Source organism: Gobio gobio, assembly GCF_949357685.1.
Source record: "Gobio gobio genome assembly, chromosome: 7".
Taxonomy (NCBI): domain Eukaryota; kingdom Metazoa; phylum Chordata; class Actinopteri; order Cypriniformes; family Gobionidae; genus Gobio; species Gobio gobio.
In genome coordinates this window covers 18,995,683-19,015,155 of record NC_137103.1, presented here as the reverse complement: position 1 = coordinate 19,015,155, position 19,473 = coordinate 18,995,683, and the positions used below count along the sequence as shown (strand labels likewise).

The 19,473-nt window shown below is 37.5% G+C and overlaps 1 protein-coding gene across 1 annotated transcript in view; it reads right to left on the bottom strand.

Annotated features, from left to right (window-relative positions):
• epha3 (eph receptor A3) overlaps positions 1–19,473 on the bottom strand; it is a 142,795-nt gene that overhangs the window by 17,955 nt on the left and 105,367 nt on the right. Inside the window, exons 11-15 of the mRNA XM_079821629.1 lie at positions 18,275–18,460; positions 14,809–14,870; positions 10,845–11,054; positions 3,763–3,912; positions 871–1,064 (exon numbers count right to left, since the gene is read on the bottom strand). Of these exons, the coding sequence (XP_079677755.1) occupies positions 871–1,064; positions 3,763–3,912; positions 10,845–11,054; positions 14,809–14,870; positions 18,275–18,460 (802 nt within the window). The remainder of the gene's footprint in view (positions 1–870; positions 1,065–3,762; positions 3,913–10,844; positions 11,055–14,808; positions 14,871–18,274; positions 18,461–19,473) is intronic.

The following is a 19,473-nucleotide window of genomic DNA, read 5'->3' as shown; positions in this document are numbered from 1 at the left end:
TAAAAACGAATAATTTAATAACACTTTTCAATGTAATCTTTAGCAAATCTTTTAACAAACTGTAAATTATAATGTTGTGATGCCTAGGTTCAAATGTAGCTTTTTTTAAAACAATTAGTGTTAGCGTTTATTATTTTATTTGACATGTATTTATACAAAGTAGAACAGTTACAGGCCATAACATGAAACTAGCAGCTTATCATGATCAACAAGAATTTTAATATTAGTGCAATATTTGTATTTAAATTTGTGAAGGATAGTAAAGTTCTTCCACACAAGAAAGTGTCAAACCATTACAAAACAGAATCACACAGGGGTATTGTCATGCTGGAACAGAGAAGGACCTTTCCCAAACTGTTACCACAAAGTAGATACATATAGAATGTCATGCACAAGATTTCAGGGGCTCTTGTCAGACTCATTACCCAGAAGGGCTTGTATATACTTTTGACCATGTTGTGTATAATGCTTTGAACAACATTAGTACTGCATTCTGGAGACTGGAGAAACAGGATGTCAGCAAATGTTTATCACAAACACTGTCTGAGGACTGTTTCTGCAAACTGGCTCCAAAAATAAACTGATTTTGTCTAGAAAAATAATCTGTAGAAAAAATTGAGGTCTTATGTACATCTCAATCATAACTGTATGCGACCAGTGAGAGTGTGTGATTATTCTAGACCTGACGGAAAAGACACAAATTAGAGTTTAGGAGGAAGTGAGAAACATTTCCTCACATTAGGGATCATGAGAAGATGATCTGACGATGACATAAAGCAGAAGAAAGAGCAGAAGGCAAGTTGGGATGAGAACAAGCATCTAGAACTCGGTTCAAAGGCAGTACCCCTGGGTACGACAACAGCGACGTACCTGGACGCAGTGCTGGCTGTGATTTTGAGACTGCTGGGGTTGCGGATGAGCTTGTCCAGGATGCTGACGATCTGCTCAAATTTCGGCCGGTTGTTTCTATCCTTCTGCCAGCAGTCCAGCATCAGCTGATAAAGGGTGGCAGGGCATTCCATGGGTGGGGGAAGACGATATCCCTCATCCACTGCTTTTATCACCTGAGACACATAAGAAAATATCGTCAAGCTGAAGTTCTGTGATTTTTTCTAAAGGTGTGGTCAATTTGTGGAAATTTGGTCTATTCATAGTTGAGATTAATTGTCAATTGTCGATAATGTATGAAGCACATCTCACACAGAAGTCACTTTCAAACCAAACGGCTTTCTGTCCATCAATTCAGCAAACTTGTGTGATACCAATGCAAAATCTGCATGGGGATCTTCCTGTTTTCATGAATTTCCATAAAATGACCGGATTTTACCCATGAAAATTTGCAGAACTATGGTAAATGTGACCGCACCTTAACATCTTCTCACTCCTTTCACAAGATTGGAAAAACATAAACAGTGGGTGAGTAAATTATGTCAAAATGTCCATTTTGGGGTGAACTATTCCTTCAAAAGATGAGGAACTGCTAAACTATTTTCTTCAATTTCCTGTCTTTTGAGCGCCTCAGTCAGGACATATTTCTTCTTCTTCCCCAAATGTCACCATCCAGTATGATAAAACAAAAACAAAGCATATTCATCCATGCAACAACACAAAACCAGATGCCCCAGGACTGTTACTTCCTTTTGCATTTCATCACTTGATCATCGGCACAGCCACAATCCAGTTCAAATAAACTGTCAAGGCTTTACTTGCTCAGGGTGAAGTAACTGAACTGCAGCAATTAGGCCACTGCTCAGGGTCAGTGCTAAAGAGCTAATAACAATATCAACACAACAAGATTTCATAACAAACCACTACACATCTGCCACAATTCCACACATGGCTCTTGTTCTTATATTTCTGCAAAACCTATAGCATTGGTCTCTGCCTGTGAACCGGAAAGCATGTTTTCACCATTGGTCGCATAATGTGTGTTCGGTTTAATGTTTTTGTGAAGCTGACCATAGCTAGCTGAGTTTAGAACAGCATGAATGGTCTACCATGCTGTTCAACAGCAAAAGTTGCTGGTTGATCAAGGACAATCTTGCTGGTTATATTGTTCACCCAGCAAGGAAAATTCTGTCATTACTCACCCCCAACTCAGTCTTTTCAAACTCTTAGTGGCTGTTCACACAGAGCATGTTTTTGCAGTCTACATTTTTTTCTGTAAATTACATAGATTAGGGGTTCTCAGCATCTAAGGTACAACAGGGCTAAAAGTGCACTGGGGTAAAAGGCACAATTTGACTTTATTCTCTTTTAAACCATTAGATTGCACAAAAATTCAGCTGAGCACTTTTCTTAACAACCGCATTTGAGTATGCACGTGGAAATTTGGCTGATCCTTGACGTGATCGTGGACAGCAACGCAAAGTTGATTCTGCGCTAATTTGATCTAATATTTAAAGTATTTTTTTAAATGTTGTACATTTATGTAGCAAATGAGAATCAATAAAACTATTGTCTAATTTTAAGACAAAGGTCTTTATGTTTTTTTTTCAAGGTTTTTCAAGTTTTGCTCAAGGTAATTAAAGCAACAGTTTTTCAATAATGGAAGAATATGTAAAAGTATGGTATCTGGGGTAAAAAGCGTCCCTGCTGTTGGGGTTAAAGGCATAATAAAGAGCTGGCTGGCTTCCATTTGTTGACATGACATGGTCAGGTTCAATGGTAAATATCTTATATCAAGTTGGGTGTCCACCTTAGAGATAATATCCATATTTATAATGAAACCATCATATTTAAAAATGTGATATTAATCATATCATATAATAAAACATAATATTTATTTGTTACTACTCTAAAGCTATATTAAATTACTATGGGATTTAATTCAATGCTTTTAGAATTTTGTTTCTGTATTTTAAAAATGAATCTATTCTAATGACAGTATATTTATTGAACAAAAATGAATTATTTGAATTATCAAAATAAACCGAAAATAGTGCAAACTTCAGTGATTGTTTTGAAAAAAAGTAGTAACTTAAACATTATTAAAAACCTATTATCTAAAGTATTTGTATCAATACTTTGTGCCTTCTGCCCCATGCTTGTGGTGAGCCTTGTACCCCATATCTGGGGTAAAAGGCACATCTTGCCACCTCATTTATTTATAAAATCTTTAAACAAACAAACCACTTTCATGATTTATATTCACACAAAATCTGTTGCTATATTTTAATATAAAAAAAAACAACAACTATTTTTCTGCAATCATACACTACGAGGGTAGTGAAAAGCAATTTTTTCTTAGGGTGTGCCTTTAGCCCTGTTGTACCCTACTTACCCCTTGAGATTTTAGGTTAATATTTCCATGTTTAGTTTAGTTCCTTTATTGTCCACACGTGGAAATTTGTCTTTGGCTTCACTATACATCACACACAAGGGCACAAAAACAACATTAAAATATAAATAAACGATACAAAGCAAATAAAACAATGACATACTTATGAAAACATATACAGTGAATGCATACATATCCACCCTTACTTATCTTCATATCTTCTCATCGTTTAAAATTCTAATAGCAGTTGGCACAAATGACATCTGGTACACATTTTTACGCGAAATGAGTAAACCAAAGGTTGTCTAAAACATGTTCTGTATGAATAGCCTCTTATGCTGTATTGTTTTTTTTTCTCTGTGGAATACAAAAGGCAATTTTTTAAGACTCTTTAAATCAAATCAAACATTGAACATATGCCACACAGATCTATTTTGGCAGGGAAGACATTGGATTGCTTTGCCGACAGCCGTTCTACTCACGTCCTGATTGGACATCTCCCAATAAGGCCTTTCTCCGTAAGACATGACCTCCCATAGCACAATCCCATAGCTCCATACGTCACTGGCCGAGGTAAACTTACGATAGGCGATGGCCTCTGGTGCAGTCCATCGGATTGGAATCTTGCCACCCTATAAACAGACAAAATCCATCTGTCAAAGAAACATATTGCCATCTGTGACAATATCCAAACACATATTTTGTAATTACAAGCATATACTCTAACTTTCATATGCCAAATCATGTAATCTGTATGCATTGGTGTTTAAAACAGGCCATATGTAAAGTGTCAGAGCTGGTGGAGGGGGGATTTTTGAGAGTGCCATGCATCTAATGAATGAATGTTTGAAACAAGCTCTGAGGTACCATTATGATTCGATCGTGTTTGAAATGGAATTGACTATACAACCGTAGTGTTAAGTGCAGAGTATACTTCGTATAGAATATGCATATACAGTCGAACATGTAGCCTTTCGAATACATTTGATAGCGTGCATCTTTGTCCAGTGTCTGTGCTATTTTCCTCCAGAAGCTATGACCGATAACAATGACTTTGTATCCTTTTAAACTAAAGTTGCGGCTACCTCATAACTCCCTCATTAAGCCCCTGTTTTTGTTGCAGACTCCTGTATTTTATTGCCGTTTTGTCCTGTCTTTTTAGTTTAGTTTTCTACTGTGAAACAACGGCCCGGGCCAGTGTTGTCACCAACTGATTAGTGCCAAACAAATTCAATGCGCATGCATGACCTGCACATACTATTCTAGCGATGAAATTTGTGTCACCGGCACTATACACAGACAATCGCATACGCGTAAAAACTGAAGTAGGGCTTCAATGTGATTTTTGACACTGCCTCTATAGTGCAAGGGACCTTGGCTCTAAGCGTTGACCCCCTCATGCAGCATTATGAGAAAATTATGGTTAGATTTGTCATCTTGTGCAGTCTTTACATTGCAAAGAAGCTGAATATACAGTAAGCAGCACATCAAGCAAGTACAGTTGAGTTTCCATTTACTATATTTGATAGATAGATAGATAGAAGATCTACAATCTTCAATGAAAGAAAAAAGAAAAACCATGCATGGATTCTTTTCATTCCACAAATGGTTCTTTATAGTGGAACAGGGTTCTTAAGATTTTTAAAATACTCTTCACACCAAGAAAAAAATGTCTCTTTTAAGAACTTATTTGGAGAACCTAGAATGGTTCTTTAAAAACCCTTTTGGAACCTTTATATTTAAAGGCCCACTGAAGTGCCTTGAAACGCACAGCATTTCCCGATATGTTTTGTTGTCTGCGCTGACTCGCACATATGATCCGCTCTGTGCTCTCGTGTCTCTGGACCAGAGCAGACTGTGTGTATGTGTGCGCTGCGGCGGTGCGCATGAAACTAATGTGAAACCGGACTTCATTCGTCTCAACTGAAAGCATATTTACACTGTCTGAATTGTTCCCTATCCCCTATATATTGCACTATGTTCCATTCACCATATAGAAAATAGTAAATGTGTAAACAAGTGACTGATTTCACCCACAGCTTCAGCGTCTATTTAGGCGACGGGACGCTTCAGATTCTAGAGAGCATTTGATTGGACAGAAGATGAGAAACAGAAGTCCGCGGTGATGTCATAAAAATCTGTGACCCATTTTAGCGGAAGAGAGAGACTAAGTTTTGAATGCTTATATCTCCTAAATGCGAATTTTGTCATTGTTTTGGAACACAGCAACATAACCTTAAGGCTAACATATCAAAATTAAATCTGTTAATCATATAAAGCAATGTCTTTTCAGAAAACTTTCGATTCATATGGATTACTTTTTCACTGTCTTTTTAAAGCCTCAAGTTTTGGTAAAATAGACTTTCAGTGGAGGAACACGTTTCAAGTTTTATTAAAAATATCTTAATTTGGGTTTCGAAGATGAACAAATGTCTTATGGGTTTGGAACCACATGTGTGTAAGTAACAGATAAAAGTTTTCAGGTCTTTATTTAAGCCAAAAAAAAAAACACTCAATCAAAGACTCAACTGGCTCTTTAAAAAAGATGGGACTTCCAAAAATCACCATATTGAGAGTTACGATTTTCAAAAAAAAAATTCTACAAGTGGTCCATTTACTCCTAGATTACTATAAAAAAAAAATTAGATTTCAGTTTTTGTACTTCAACATTTATGTTTACTTCAATGTTGCCGTTCCTTTGTAATTGTGAAAATTGTTTCTACACCTTTTTTTTTCCTTCAGTGTACTATTCTATATTTGTTCATGGTTTGTGGTAGACCACCAACTTCATCGATCCTGTCCTCAGCTCTGAAAGCTGACTGGGCTTGTTTCATGTGCTCAGGTCCTCTTTCTCTGAGGACCTGCGTTGTATTTACCCAGCTCGGCTGCTGGGGTAACTCTACACTCAACCTTCATGAAGGAGGTAGACTGAGAGAGAACAGGGTAGAGCCAAAGCCAACCAGCAACCAGGCCAAGTCACACAATTCCTACCCCACATTCTCCAAACACAAGGCCTTTAAAAAATAAACCCACTTCTGCACAGGCCTCCCCATTGAGTGCGTACAAACAGTCCCTGCAAGATCACTGCTAATGAATGTAAAATGTGACACAATGTATCCTTTTGGTTTAATAGAAGTAGAAGGTGAAAGTTGCCAGCATTCTTGTGGGTTTGAGCCGCACAATGATGCAGTGGGGGGTCTAGTTGTAACGGTGAAACCATACATTTACATTGGCTGTCGGACACAAGTACAACCAAGCAATTTGGGTTTATCTAACTAATAACATGTTGGACTTCCCCTCCCCAGCATATGCCATATATCAGTGTAACACTTATGTTAGGTGACACTTGTATTGGTAATTTAAGCAGCAATATCTCTTCAAGCCTCACATGCTGTGGATTTATGCCCGACTCTAAGTGTATTTATGCATTAGTTATCTCTTCTGATAATGAATGCTGCTCTTAAGGATGAGAGTGACGAATATGGTTATTAATCCCAGGGAATAACGCTCAGACATGCTGGCTAAGAGGAGACAGTGAGCTACGTTGGTCAACCATGGCCGGGCCCACACAGAATGTGCGCTGCAGATTTCTCCAGAATTGAGAAGTCCATCAATTACAAAGTTCTACACCTTGTCCCTTGCGTGTCATGTTCATGCCTTCAGCTACTAAAAGAGTATAGTCCTCTCAAGTCTTAACACATTTTATCTTGTTTAAAAGGTAAGAACCATTTAAATGTAAGGTTAAAAAGAACCTTTGGTTTAAGGCTTGCTAATAAAGCACTTAAACATGCTCCTTTCCTAAATCTAACATCTACAATGTAATTATTTATACATAGTTTTATTTAGCACATGATGCAAATTATTTCTAGGCTGTACTTTTAAACTTTAAAACAAATACAATTTTACTGACTTTAAACATTTGAATGGCAGTGTACAGTTTATAAAGCATCTCTCTATCCTCTCATATCAACTTGAAATCAGATAAATATGTAAGGAATAATTGAGACGGGCAGTTGAATTAGCCTGTTATAATGTTATAAAATAAAGCACACCCAAGGTGGTAATACAGGCACGACGTGAAGTGAAATGATTCCACTTATAATACGGTTACCACACCTCAAGACATTGTTGTATTTCAAGACATTTGTCAGGTTTTTGTCCTTAAAACGCTTTTATGTGTAGGACTAATTTCTTACCCATCTCATCCCACACCTCCGTTGCTAATTCCAAAACGTAATTTTAGAGCTAGTAACAGAGGCTTGAGTCATTGATAGCAGACTAATACAGTTATTAATTCAGTTATTAGAGGGGGAGAGGGAGAGAGAGAGAGAGAGAGAGAGAGAGAGAGAGAGAGAGAGAGAGAGAGAGATTAAGCGTGTGTGAGTTACCCAAGTCTTTCAATAGTGTTTGGCAGAACAGGGCTTCAAGAACAGTGCAGTGATTACCTCGCTATAGTGAGAAATGTCATGTAGCTTTTTAAGTTGCTAAACTATTTTACTGATAAAATCGTCAGAGCACTGACAACATGTTTATGTGCGTGTGGCTATCCGTACTGTATGTGTGTGCATTTGAGTGGGAAAGAAAGCAGGAGAAAGAGAGTATGTGCTTTCGGTACATAATAAAAAAAAAATTTGGAAAAAAAAACTAAACAAAAAACATGGGAAAAAGTGTGGTTTTATCCTATTGTTTACTATATTTATTTGCTTGGTCAATGTCATTGTGGGTTTTGGTTCTTTTGAAAAAAACTGAAATCATTTGGAGAAGTAATATGGATATGTAATGTAGTCGAGACCTCCCTGGAACTACTTTAGCCGTGTGTTTCCCTGAAAATAATTGCATGCCTTAGAATGTTCATCAACCAATCAGATTTAAGCATTCAACAGCTCTGTAGAATAAGGAGAAAATAAATTCACCAGACATATAATTTGAACTATTAAAGGGGTGGTAAACCACGATTTCACTATTCTAACTTTAGCTAGGGTGTAATGTTGCTGCTTGAGCATAAACAACATCTGCAAAGTTACAACGTTCAAAGTTTAAAGCAAAGGGAGATATTTGCTTTTAAAGAAATCAATTTCTAAGGACTACAGCAAACGGCCGCTAGGCGACTACAGATATTCCTCCAGGGTTGCTGACATCACCAGCCCCAATATTTACATAAACCCCTCCTCCGAGAATATTAAATAAGGGGAGGCGAGGCGAGGCCATTTTGTATCGCTGCGTTGTTGTGGTATAGTTAGGCTGGAGTGGTGTTGCTGCAATGCCGACGAAACGCTGTTATTTTCATCCGGATTGCAGGTCTGGGGTACTTGCTTTGTTCAGCCTTCCAAGATTCAAGATTCAAGAGTTTTATTTGTCACATACACAGTTATATACACAATATACAACTGGCAGTGAAATGTAAACAGGTCCGCTCCATGGACAGTGCAAATAACAGTTACAAGAAATTAAATAGAAATAGAATAAAGTTAGAATAAAAAGTATTAACATAAGTAGAATTATAAATAAATCAAGTAAAAGATAAAAATAGGAAATAAGATAAAAATAAAAATATAAAAAATATGTGGATGATAAGTGAGATAAACTGTAGACTTAAAAATAAGTGGTTAACATAAAATATATAATATGTATATATAAAGAAGTATAATGTGCAAGGTTTATTACAGGTTGTTACGCAGTAACAATAGGGACGTAAAGTAAAGTGCAGTGCAATTGCAGTATGTGGATGTTAATGTTGAAAGACCGTATGTTTATGCGTGTGCGGGGGTGAAGTGAGTCACGTGACTGAGTTCAGGAGTCTGATGGCCTGGGGGAAGAAACTCCTCCTGAGTCTTTCAGTCTTTGCCATCAGGCTACGGAAGCGCTTACCAGATGGCAGCAGGGTGAAGTGAGAGTTTGCAGGGTGATTAATGTCTCTGATGATTTTAGTAGCTCTACCTCTGCAGCGTTTGGTGAAGATGTCCTGCAGAGACGGGAGAGCTGAGCCTGAGATGCGCTCGGATAAGCGCACCACTCTTTGCAGGGCTTTGCAGTCGTGACTGGTGCTGTTCCCGTACCACGCTGTGATGCACTGAGTCAGGACAATTCCTAGGGACGGGGGTGCGTTGCAGTGCGTTTAACATACAGCATGTTATATGCATGTGTGTATGAGACAGAGGGGAACAGGTCGCAGATGCTGCCCATCATAAATCACGAGACAGACAGGGGTCGGAGGAGAAGACTGGAAAATGTGACATAATGGACAATATTCGTCTGTATTTGCAATTCATGAGCCACGGTTCAGCTGCGCGAGACAAACACTGCCAGTGTGAATCATGCATGAAGCTCACGGCTCCCTCTGCACATTTCGCGGAGGAATTAGCTTCCACAATCTTCGCGAGTTCAATGCAGGATTTGCACCACGCCAGCTGCGCGAGACAAACACTGCCAGTGTGTGGATGCACGACACGCACATGCACATTTCACGGAGGAAAACTTCCACAATCTTCGCGAGTTCAATGAAGGATTCGCACAACGGCTTGTCCTGAAAGATGGATTTACAAACAGAAGCTGTTTACGGGCCACAACCTGTAAGTCTGATTTATTTTTCATCGATGTGTTTACCTGTAATAGGTTAATTGTACTTTGTAGCAAGGAAGAACACAGATGACAATGCTGTTCTGCAAACCAGTCTGTTAAATGCTCATTCATACTTAACGTTATCCGACGAACACCTAACGTTACAAACACCTAACGTTAAAATCTCAACAGCGAACTTGGCATTAGTGTAAATTATTCTTTGATTAGAGCTTTTATGTATTGTTTATCTACAGGCATGCTAAACATGGTTCTGTGTGTGATTTGGCTACTATAGTAAAGCCAATGTTTAGTGTTCGTTTTGGGTTAATAGATCTTGCGACAGATATTTGGCTATAATCGTTCTAAAAATACAAAAGTAACAGTGCCATTCAGTAGCAATCACTATAGATCCGCAGTCTTTACTCTTGAGGACTGAACAGGTTCTGCTCGATCATCTTCACTAAAATGGTCGGGGTCTGTTTCGGGCTCAGATTGGTAACGTTATGGTTTTATTGAAGCCATTGTTTCTAATACTGACCAAAGCACAGCCTCCGGTAAAGGTAAGGGGCGTGACGTTTCCGACAAACGTGCACTGCGGTTAGCGAATCAGAACACACTGGGCCAGCTAACCAATCTGAGCCCATTGCGTATTTTTGAGGGACTGGCTTCATACAACCCGGAAACCATCAGAACGTTTTACAAAGAGGGACATTCCACAGTGTAGAATGAAGGTCAAATGTATGAAAAATAATGCAATTTTTTTTTAAACGAAGCATGAACACATGTTACAGTGCACCCCACAAACACAATCAAGCCTTCAAAATAATGTGTTTTACCACCCCTTTAAAAACTGCAAATGGAGTATAATTCAACTTCCAGAAATGTGACATGACATCTGAACAGATAAGACATGTAAAATCATCTCATTCAATAGGTAACACTTGTTATTGCTTAATTTGACTGCTGAACTGATAAATAAAAGAAAGAAAATGTGAGTTTAACTTACTCTTGTTGTGTAGGCAGCTTCTGGGTCGTCCTCCAGGACTCTGGACAAGCCGAAGTCTGACACTTTACACACTAGGTTGCTGTTGACCAGGATGTTCCGAGCAGCCAAGTCTCTGTGCACATAACCCATATCCGACAGATACTTCATACCAGATGCAATGCCACGTAGCATGCCCACCAGCTGAATCACTGTGAACTGGGCGTCGTGTTTCTGACAGAGACGAGAAGAAGGGAAAAGTCAAATAAGGTGTTTTATATCTACTGTATAAACAGAAGTAATACTATGGGTTATAAAACACGATGGAACATTGGTGACTCATATCTTAAAACACTGCCTGACATTTCCACATCTGTAAAGAGCTAACTCCATCTCACGACTCATGAAATGGTTTTGCTGAGAGTAGCAGATCCTTGACTTAATAAATATGAGCGTTTGACTGTCTGGTTCTATCCACGGTGTGCAGCAACTTGTTGAAGAATATAAATAGGATGTACACAAGAACACATCGCTGACTGCATATCTGAACTGAAGCCCACTGGCAGGCTCACAGTGTTTACACTGCTGTGTGTGAATAGGCCTTTTATACGAAGAATGATATGCTCAGGACTTGGAGATAAACACCATGGGAGGAAGCGCTTCAGTAGGAGAGGGAGAGACTGGCCGGATGAGCGAGATAGCATTGATTTGTCAGGGAGCTCTGGAGAAATGGCTTTCCATACCAAAGACAGGGAACCTGCAGTTTTAAAGGAAAAGTTCCAGAAAAGGTTTTTACTCATCTTCATATACAGTAGTTCCAAACTGTTACGACTTGATTTGTTCCGGAAAAAAACAAAAGGCAAAACTTTGAAGAACGTTCTGGTCAATCTTTTCCTAGCAGTTACAATAAATACGAACCAGTGTTATTTTACTATTATTATTATTTTATATATATATATATATATATATATATTAGTATATTAGTAGTATTAGTATTACTAATATATATATATATTAGTAGTATTTACATTTTTTTATTATTATATTTTTTCTTTTTAATTTTAATTAGTTTTAGTCATTTATTTTTTATTTTTTTATCAGTATTTAAAAAAATGTATACATAACTTTTATTAATGTTTAATGTTTAGTTTTTTGTTGATTTAGTTTTAGTTATTTTAGTACTTCGAGTTAAACAAAAATGAGAAATTTTGACTTAGCAACTATCTGACATAAAATAAGTTTATGTGTTTTTTTATATACAATTTATTTTATTTCAGTTTATGTTTATTTTATTTCAAATACTGATTTTTTTCAAGTACAGATTTTTGGTTTTAGTTTTAATTAACATCAATAACCCTGATGCAAAGCTTTCAAAAAGGATGCTAAAGCACCATAGAATTTGACAAAAGTAGTCCATAAGACTCATGCATCATATTTTCAGTCTTCTGAAGTCATATGATAACTGTAGATAAAAGGATTTTTCACTGAATCACATATTTCGGTCTGTTTTACACAGAGCTATTTTATTTAAAAATACTTGAAATATACTGCACGGGTCCATTGAACAACTTTTATGATACTTAGTTATTTGGAGTCGTTTTTTAAGTTTGACATCTCCAGTCCCCATTCAGTTTTGACTTTTGTGTTCCAAAGAACAAAGAAAATCATACAGGTCTGGAACAAAATGAGGAGTAAACAATGTCAAAATTATTGTTTGAACCATTCCTCTAGTTGCAAATTTTGAGTTTTGCTCTTTCTTCCTTGTCTCTGTCCACCCTATTTTCGCTTTCTTTCTATGTGAGTGTTTATGTACTGCATACAAACTAAGTTTAGATGAAAATAAACCCTGGACCACCTGGAAGAGAAAGGAGCTCAGAGAGGTTCAAAGGCTTGCTAATAATAGTGACATGAGCAGTGGCGAGGAAGCGTGTTCGAGGGAGGATGACAGATCTCTTTGATAGAGTGCAGGCCAGGCTGCAGTTCTCAGGAAATTGCTGCAGAACACTGCAACTTTTCTCTCATTTCTGGGAGTGGGATCCTGTGCAGACACACGTGGAACGCAGTTCATATAGGTCCTGCTAACTCCATGCCTTGTTTGTTCAGGTTGCTTTAATAATCTGCCTTTGCATACTCATTTCAGTAGTGTGTAACAGTTAGTGTCCACTTTTTTGATGTTCTTGATTCCGGAAGAAGTTTTCTAGCTCAGTATTTTTTCTAGTTTATTTTTCTAGCCTTGGTGAGCATATAAGAGACTTGTGATTAAACAATATTTAAAAAATCATACCGACCCCAAACTTTTGAACAGTAGTGTACTGTATATAAATACTGTATTGAAGCACCACAGGAGTGGGTGGAAGTGCTGAGCTTGTTGTAACGGTGACTTTTCTGATTGGCCGATCTTTCTTCAGGATTATGGGTAGTGTAGTTCTCCACTAGGCTCATTTTAACAAAAAACTTTAAAGATGAAGTTTAAAACACATTGGGCTCTATCATGTGTTTTTTGCTAGTGTCAGCCTGACCCAGTTATCATACCTGCACGTTGTTTAAATACCAACAAAGTCAGTTGTTTAAATTGACCAACAAAGTCAATGGCGCAATATTTTTTTTGCTATTTAAAGAGCGCGTTAGTAATATTTGCCTATATGCGGGTGCACAACGTGCATACATTCTGCTTATTACACACACAGGGATGTGCAGCAAAACACATACATTTTTAAATATTAAAAATAAAAGGATTCCTGCGGTCAGTCTTTCGGCTCACAAATTCCTCCATGTAAACAGCGAATCTTCCATGGTGCAAGCGCAACTAGCTTTTAAAGAGAATGGGAGATGAGACTCTGATTAGTTTATTGCACGTTACATCTTGTCCTAACTACACGTGACGCGATAAGATTCCAGCAACAAGCAACTTGTCTGTCCACACCAGACATGATGCGACTACGAGATGCAACAAATCAATCAAACACCACAGCCAATTAGAACAGCGTGTGGGCGGGCTCTCAATTATTCATTGTAGTGCCCAAATCTAGACCTCTGGACAATATAAAAATTCCATGGAACCTCTAAATAAATGAATAAAAATGAATTTGTTCCCAATTTTTCAGTTAATTTTGTGAGCTCAAGCTCCATCCAATACATCAAATGGCGCATTAATTTTGTTCTACAAATAGCAGATTGTCTGGCATGCCCTGCTGGTGGTAAACTGTTGAAAAATGACACAAGCCTGATAAATTCATATGTCAGGTGTATTACAGCCAAGGCAGGATGGCCACAGCCAAAGGTTAAGCTGACCCATTTAATGAGCTCATTAACGCATTTATCAGCACTTTTCAGATGGGCCATCCCACAGCCTGTTGTTTGCTTGTTTATTTTCGCAGTGCGAGCGATGGGCTAAGAGGAAGTCATCTGAAGGACAGAGCATGCCCAGTCTGTTTAACTGGCACGGATGGGTTGGCAGGCGGCGAGCCAGTCTCCCCAGTGCTGTTTCAGTCTGCGCGCAAGCAAATCTGCACTCTCTATGAGAGTTTCTTCTGAGCACAAGCCTGGTCTGTTCAGTGTAAGAGAATGAGGCCATTGTGCATATAGGCTCAAGTGAAATTCTGACACTACAAAGTGCTTGAAACACAGGTAGTGTCAGTGTCTATTTAAAGAGGCTTGCGCCTCAGCTACGAATACAAATGTGAAGAATTTGGGTGATGTTACAAACACAAAGGCACCGGCAAAAAAATAAATAAATAATAATAATAATCTCTCCACAGAAAATAGAGACATAGGTGAGGCAGCAGAGAGCAATTTGTGTCTATTTGTATAAATGTTCGGAGAGCTTGGGAGAATTTAAGGCATGCTGTGATAAGCAGGTACAGTGAGAACGCAGGAGAAGCTAAGACGCAGATGGGTTTTTAAATGATTTTAGGATGAGCTCTCTGTGCCTTTCCTCTGATCATACATAATGGAGTCTCATTAAATGTGCTCAGTGTGTCACACTCACTCGCAGGAAGCCATCCAAGGAGCCGTTCTCCATGTACTCGGTCACTATCATCACCGGTTTACCTGAGGAGAGAGAGAATTCAGACATGTCTTAGTCTAATCGAGAAAAGATGTGCCAAAATTGAGCTGTGCTTTTCTGCAATGCTGTCATTTCTGTTGGAAGGTTAAATTACCCAATTTGCAAACTAATGAGCTTATGTTGGACAAAAGAAAACATCTTCAAAGACAGAATCTTCAAGAAAAAAAAAATAATACATTCAAAGGCATGGATAAGTTTGACCTTAAGTTTAGATTTATATGCTCAGCAGCATAACGACTTTCAAAGTTATTTCAATGACGACACTGAATCCGTCCAGAAGAGATTTATGAGTGAACTGGTCCTGAAACCTGTCAAGAACATTCCTGTTTTGCAAAGCTGAATTTTCAGAATCATTACTCCAGTCTTGAGTGTCACATGATCCTTCAGAAATCATATGCTGATTTGGTGCTCAATTACCATTTCTTATTATTAAAACAATATTTTATTTTAGGATTCTTTGATGTATATAAAGAACCACATGTATTTAAAATATAATCAAATAAAATAGTTAAATATTATTAAAATAACTTGAAACTGGTAAAGTGGAATAAAGCGTTTAATTATCTTTTATGTGTAGAATGTTCTAAACTACTGTAGTATGAGATGACATCGATATAGCCATTTGGATAATATATATATATATAAAGTGACCTGGATGAGTTCCTGACAGGTTTCCTGAGATTCATTCTTACAGTGCTCAGCGCTACATGTGGGTGTTATAAAAGGCTCCAGGTTAAGCAGTTGAATCTTTTTTATAGAGTTTGAGAGGGTGAACAGATTAGGTTGATGGCTACACACAAGGTTTTCAACACATCACAGACATTGTCTGAGAGAAGAGGTGCACCTCTTCACATGACACCTCTGACACCATGAGGTCAGAAATCATAACCATGACTTACTGTGACTTCAGGTAAATGAGAGTTTCCTGCAGGATGAAAAGAGTCTAGGGCTGAACTTGGACGGACCACAAGGTCAACTGTCACTGTCTGACAGCTTTATTTTCTCTGTCCTACTGCTCGTAAATCACCGGTTTTATCATCTTCACTTTATCTGCGCCTTTTTTCAAGGCCTGTACATAAAAACGACTTTATATCAATAATAGCTTGATGACCAGCCTGTGTTGTCACGATATGTGCAGTAGTCATAATTTAGTATTTTTTTTCTTCTCGGCATCCTAACAGCTGACTGCACAGCACTGTGATGAATGAAATTTATGAAATGTGTGTAATTAAAATGAGTGGAATATAAAACTCATGAATATAACAGTCTTGCTCACATCAAGCAGTTTATTCCACAGAGTGGATAAACACTACAAAATATAATTTTTTTAATCAGTATTTGCGTCTTAAAATGTGATTAATTTACATCCTGTCACTCACATGAGATCATAGCAAACCACAACGATTCAATGATCCAACTAATCCTCAATGGACAAAATTATGCAATACTATCGCATTTCATAATATGTATTTCTTAATAGGGTAAGAAAAACTAACTTAAGAATATATATATATATTCTCTATAAATCTGAATACAATAACAAAGTCTTATTAACTCAAAATTTTACTTCCCAACCAAATGTATGTTATTTTATTGATAATATATAGATAGTACGGTACTTTCAGTGTTTTACTGTGCACAGTTAAAATATTACACAACCTGTAATGGACTAGTCTTTAGATTTCAGTTGAGCTGTTTTATGGTTTCTGATAGCAAAAAAAAAAAAAAAATCCCTTCTCCTTAAACCACACATCTATCCTGTAAACTTTTGATCCTGAAATCCCGCTCGTAATCAGTATCCCGGCCCCTTCATCTCTGTGAAGCAGCAATTGCAGCTCCACAAATATTTTGCCTAACGCAGGGCCAAAATCAGCAGGTTAAATGGGGTGTGAAAGTCTCTGGATTATTAAGAATTAACAGGGCAGAGTTAATAAATCACATCATGTCAGAGGCTACAGGAGACACATGCCAACCTCCTCTGGCCCCACGGCCCAAACTCGGCACCCCAGACTTACTTTCAAACACACGCAAAGTGAACAACCTCCCTAAATACACACACACACACACACACATTACAAAGCCTCGTTCCTTCACAGCAACAGCCACATTTGACAGACATTTACAATGAAGTTGCCCATTATTTACAGTCAAAAACTCTGAAGCGTGAGCAAAGAAAGATTTACTCAACCAACATAATCCTCATTTTATGAGGAATTATGGACATGAAAGGAAACGTTACATTCCTTTCTGAGTACTACTTAAAACAGAATGAAACAAAACTTGGCCGGGAACAGAATGTTTTTCACTACAGAGTAAAAAATGTGAGGATTTATAAAAAAAAAAAAATGTTTGCCTGAAGGAAAAACAACAAATGGCTAACTATAATGGGTAATTATTATTTATTTATTTATTTTAAATACACTGTGTTTAATTACTTTACTTCAACATATGCTTTTGAACAATATATATTGCTAAATGCCCTATTTAAACATGAATTGTTTTTATGGTGCTGTAATTTTTTCGGGTAAAATACTTTCCTCCATTTTTAATATCTAGAGACTTTAAGTAAATGTATAGGTTGATGTCTCCAAAATGTCCCACGAAAAATAAGGCTGCAGACAAAAATCAGCTGCACACATCATCCATGTTTATGTGAGCATGTGCAAGAGATTGAACGCTAAAACATCCCGAAGAAGTAAAAAATATAACTAAGACATCAACTGTGCTGTCTGTCAATGGAGTATACCTCGAAGGCTTGCACACTCAAGATGGAGCAAAATGCGTAAAATTAAATATACCCGGGCCATAGCAGTCTGTTTAAAGTTCGATAAGGAAAAAGTGTGAAAAAAATGTCCCACCTATATCATGAAAAGAGCCCCATAAGAGGATTTTGGAATGGATTAGAGAATTTTGCTTTGATCATGCCACATAATAGAGACTGATCTAGGGAGATTTACATCCATAGGTGATTTACAGCCCTATGTGAATTGTCTCTCGTGCTGGACATTGGCCCAACGTTACAAGAAAGAGGTCAATAAACCAGTGGTTTCTGTGCAATGGATTTGCCAACTTCATGACATTCACTAATATTCCATAACTGGAAGCAGCTAATGTTTTATATGAGATACTCCCAAAAGGATGTGCTCTGAACTAACATCTTTGAAAATCTAAACATGATAAATGAATCTTCTGAACAAATTCAACTCACTGTACAGCCCGGGAGAATAATCACATGCTTTTCATATAGACGCAACTAAAAAAGAAAACAAAATCTAAATCATTCATCTTTCTCCTTTTAACGTGGGATAATAAAAAATTGTATTAGAACTAAATTTTAAACAGGTGGGCACACTGAATGTGTTTAGTCAGTGAGTGGAATTTTACTTACTTCGTGTGACCACACCCTCCAGCCTGATGATGTTGGGGTGATCAAACTGTCCCATGATGCTCGCTTCACTGAGGAAGTCCCGCCTTTGCTTCTCTGTGTATCCGGCTTTGAGAGTCTTGATGGCCACACAGATCTCCTTCTTAGACGGTAACTTCAGTCGGCCACTGCACACCTCTCCAAACTCCCCTGGTGAGAGATGGTTATTTTAGAGAAAATTAAGGCCAACAGGAGAAGCACTGATTTCTCTTCTAATTAAACTGTATTCATGTTAATTACCTCTCCTGACTGCAGTTGATAGATTTAAGAATTACATCTTAGCTTTGTCTGTCTAAGAAACAAGACATAATCATCTGTGGGAAAACGGGACAAAACGTCCAATAGGAATGTATTGGAAATATCCATTCATATTTTTGGTACAATATGCTCTAAAGCGGGTTCTTTATGTGGGTTGGAATCAAATGGGCTGGAATCAAATACAATTTTTATATGCCATTTTTATTTTAGATTATTAAATGCAGCAATGCATTTTACAGTATTTGTGCATAATTACTGTAAAATATGTTTTCAAACTATAAAAATATACAGATCCTGCATAGGTTTACACTAGCATTCAAATATTTGTAAGTATGCAAGTATGATTTGTTTTTTGTTTGTTTAGAAATAATGTGTTAATTATGTAAAAAGTGACAGTAAAGACATTTATAATGTTAAAAAAAAAAATCTATATTTCAAATAAATGCTGTTCTTTTGAACTTTCTATCTTTCGATCCGTTGCTCCTCCACATGAAACCAGCTTTTCTTCTGAGGTAAATTATTCCAGGATTATTCCTCACCGCGTCTCAAAACGGTGTAAAGTACATGAATCTCACTAAACTTGATGCGTTTTACCGAGTTGATGTGGACGTTGGCTCTCATGTGCATACATCTCCTCAGAATTTGCCTTTGAATAGAACACGCTCTCCGTGGGCCTGGGCGCATTAGCAGATAATGAGGCCACTCGCGAACAACTGACATCTCTCTCTTTTCAAATAGATTACATAAACACAGTATATTTGTTTTTGATTTGATTTACAGTATTTAAAACCTGACATTTCAACGTTTCTTTAGGCATATGTCTCATGTTTGTGTGACAAGTATTTTCTAAGTTACAATTAACTTTCTGACAAGTATCAGAATGGACTTCATTGAGAGAAAGGTGG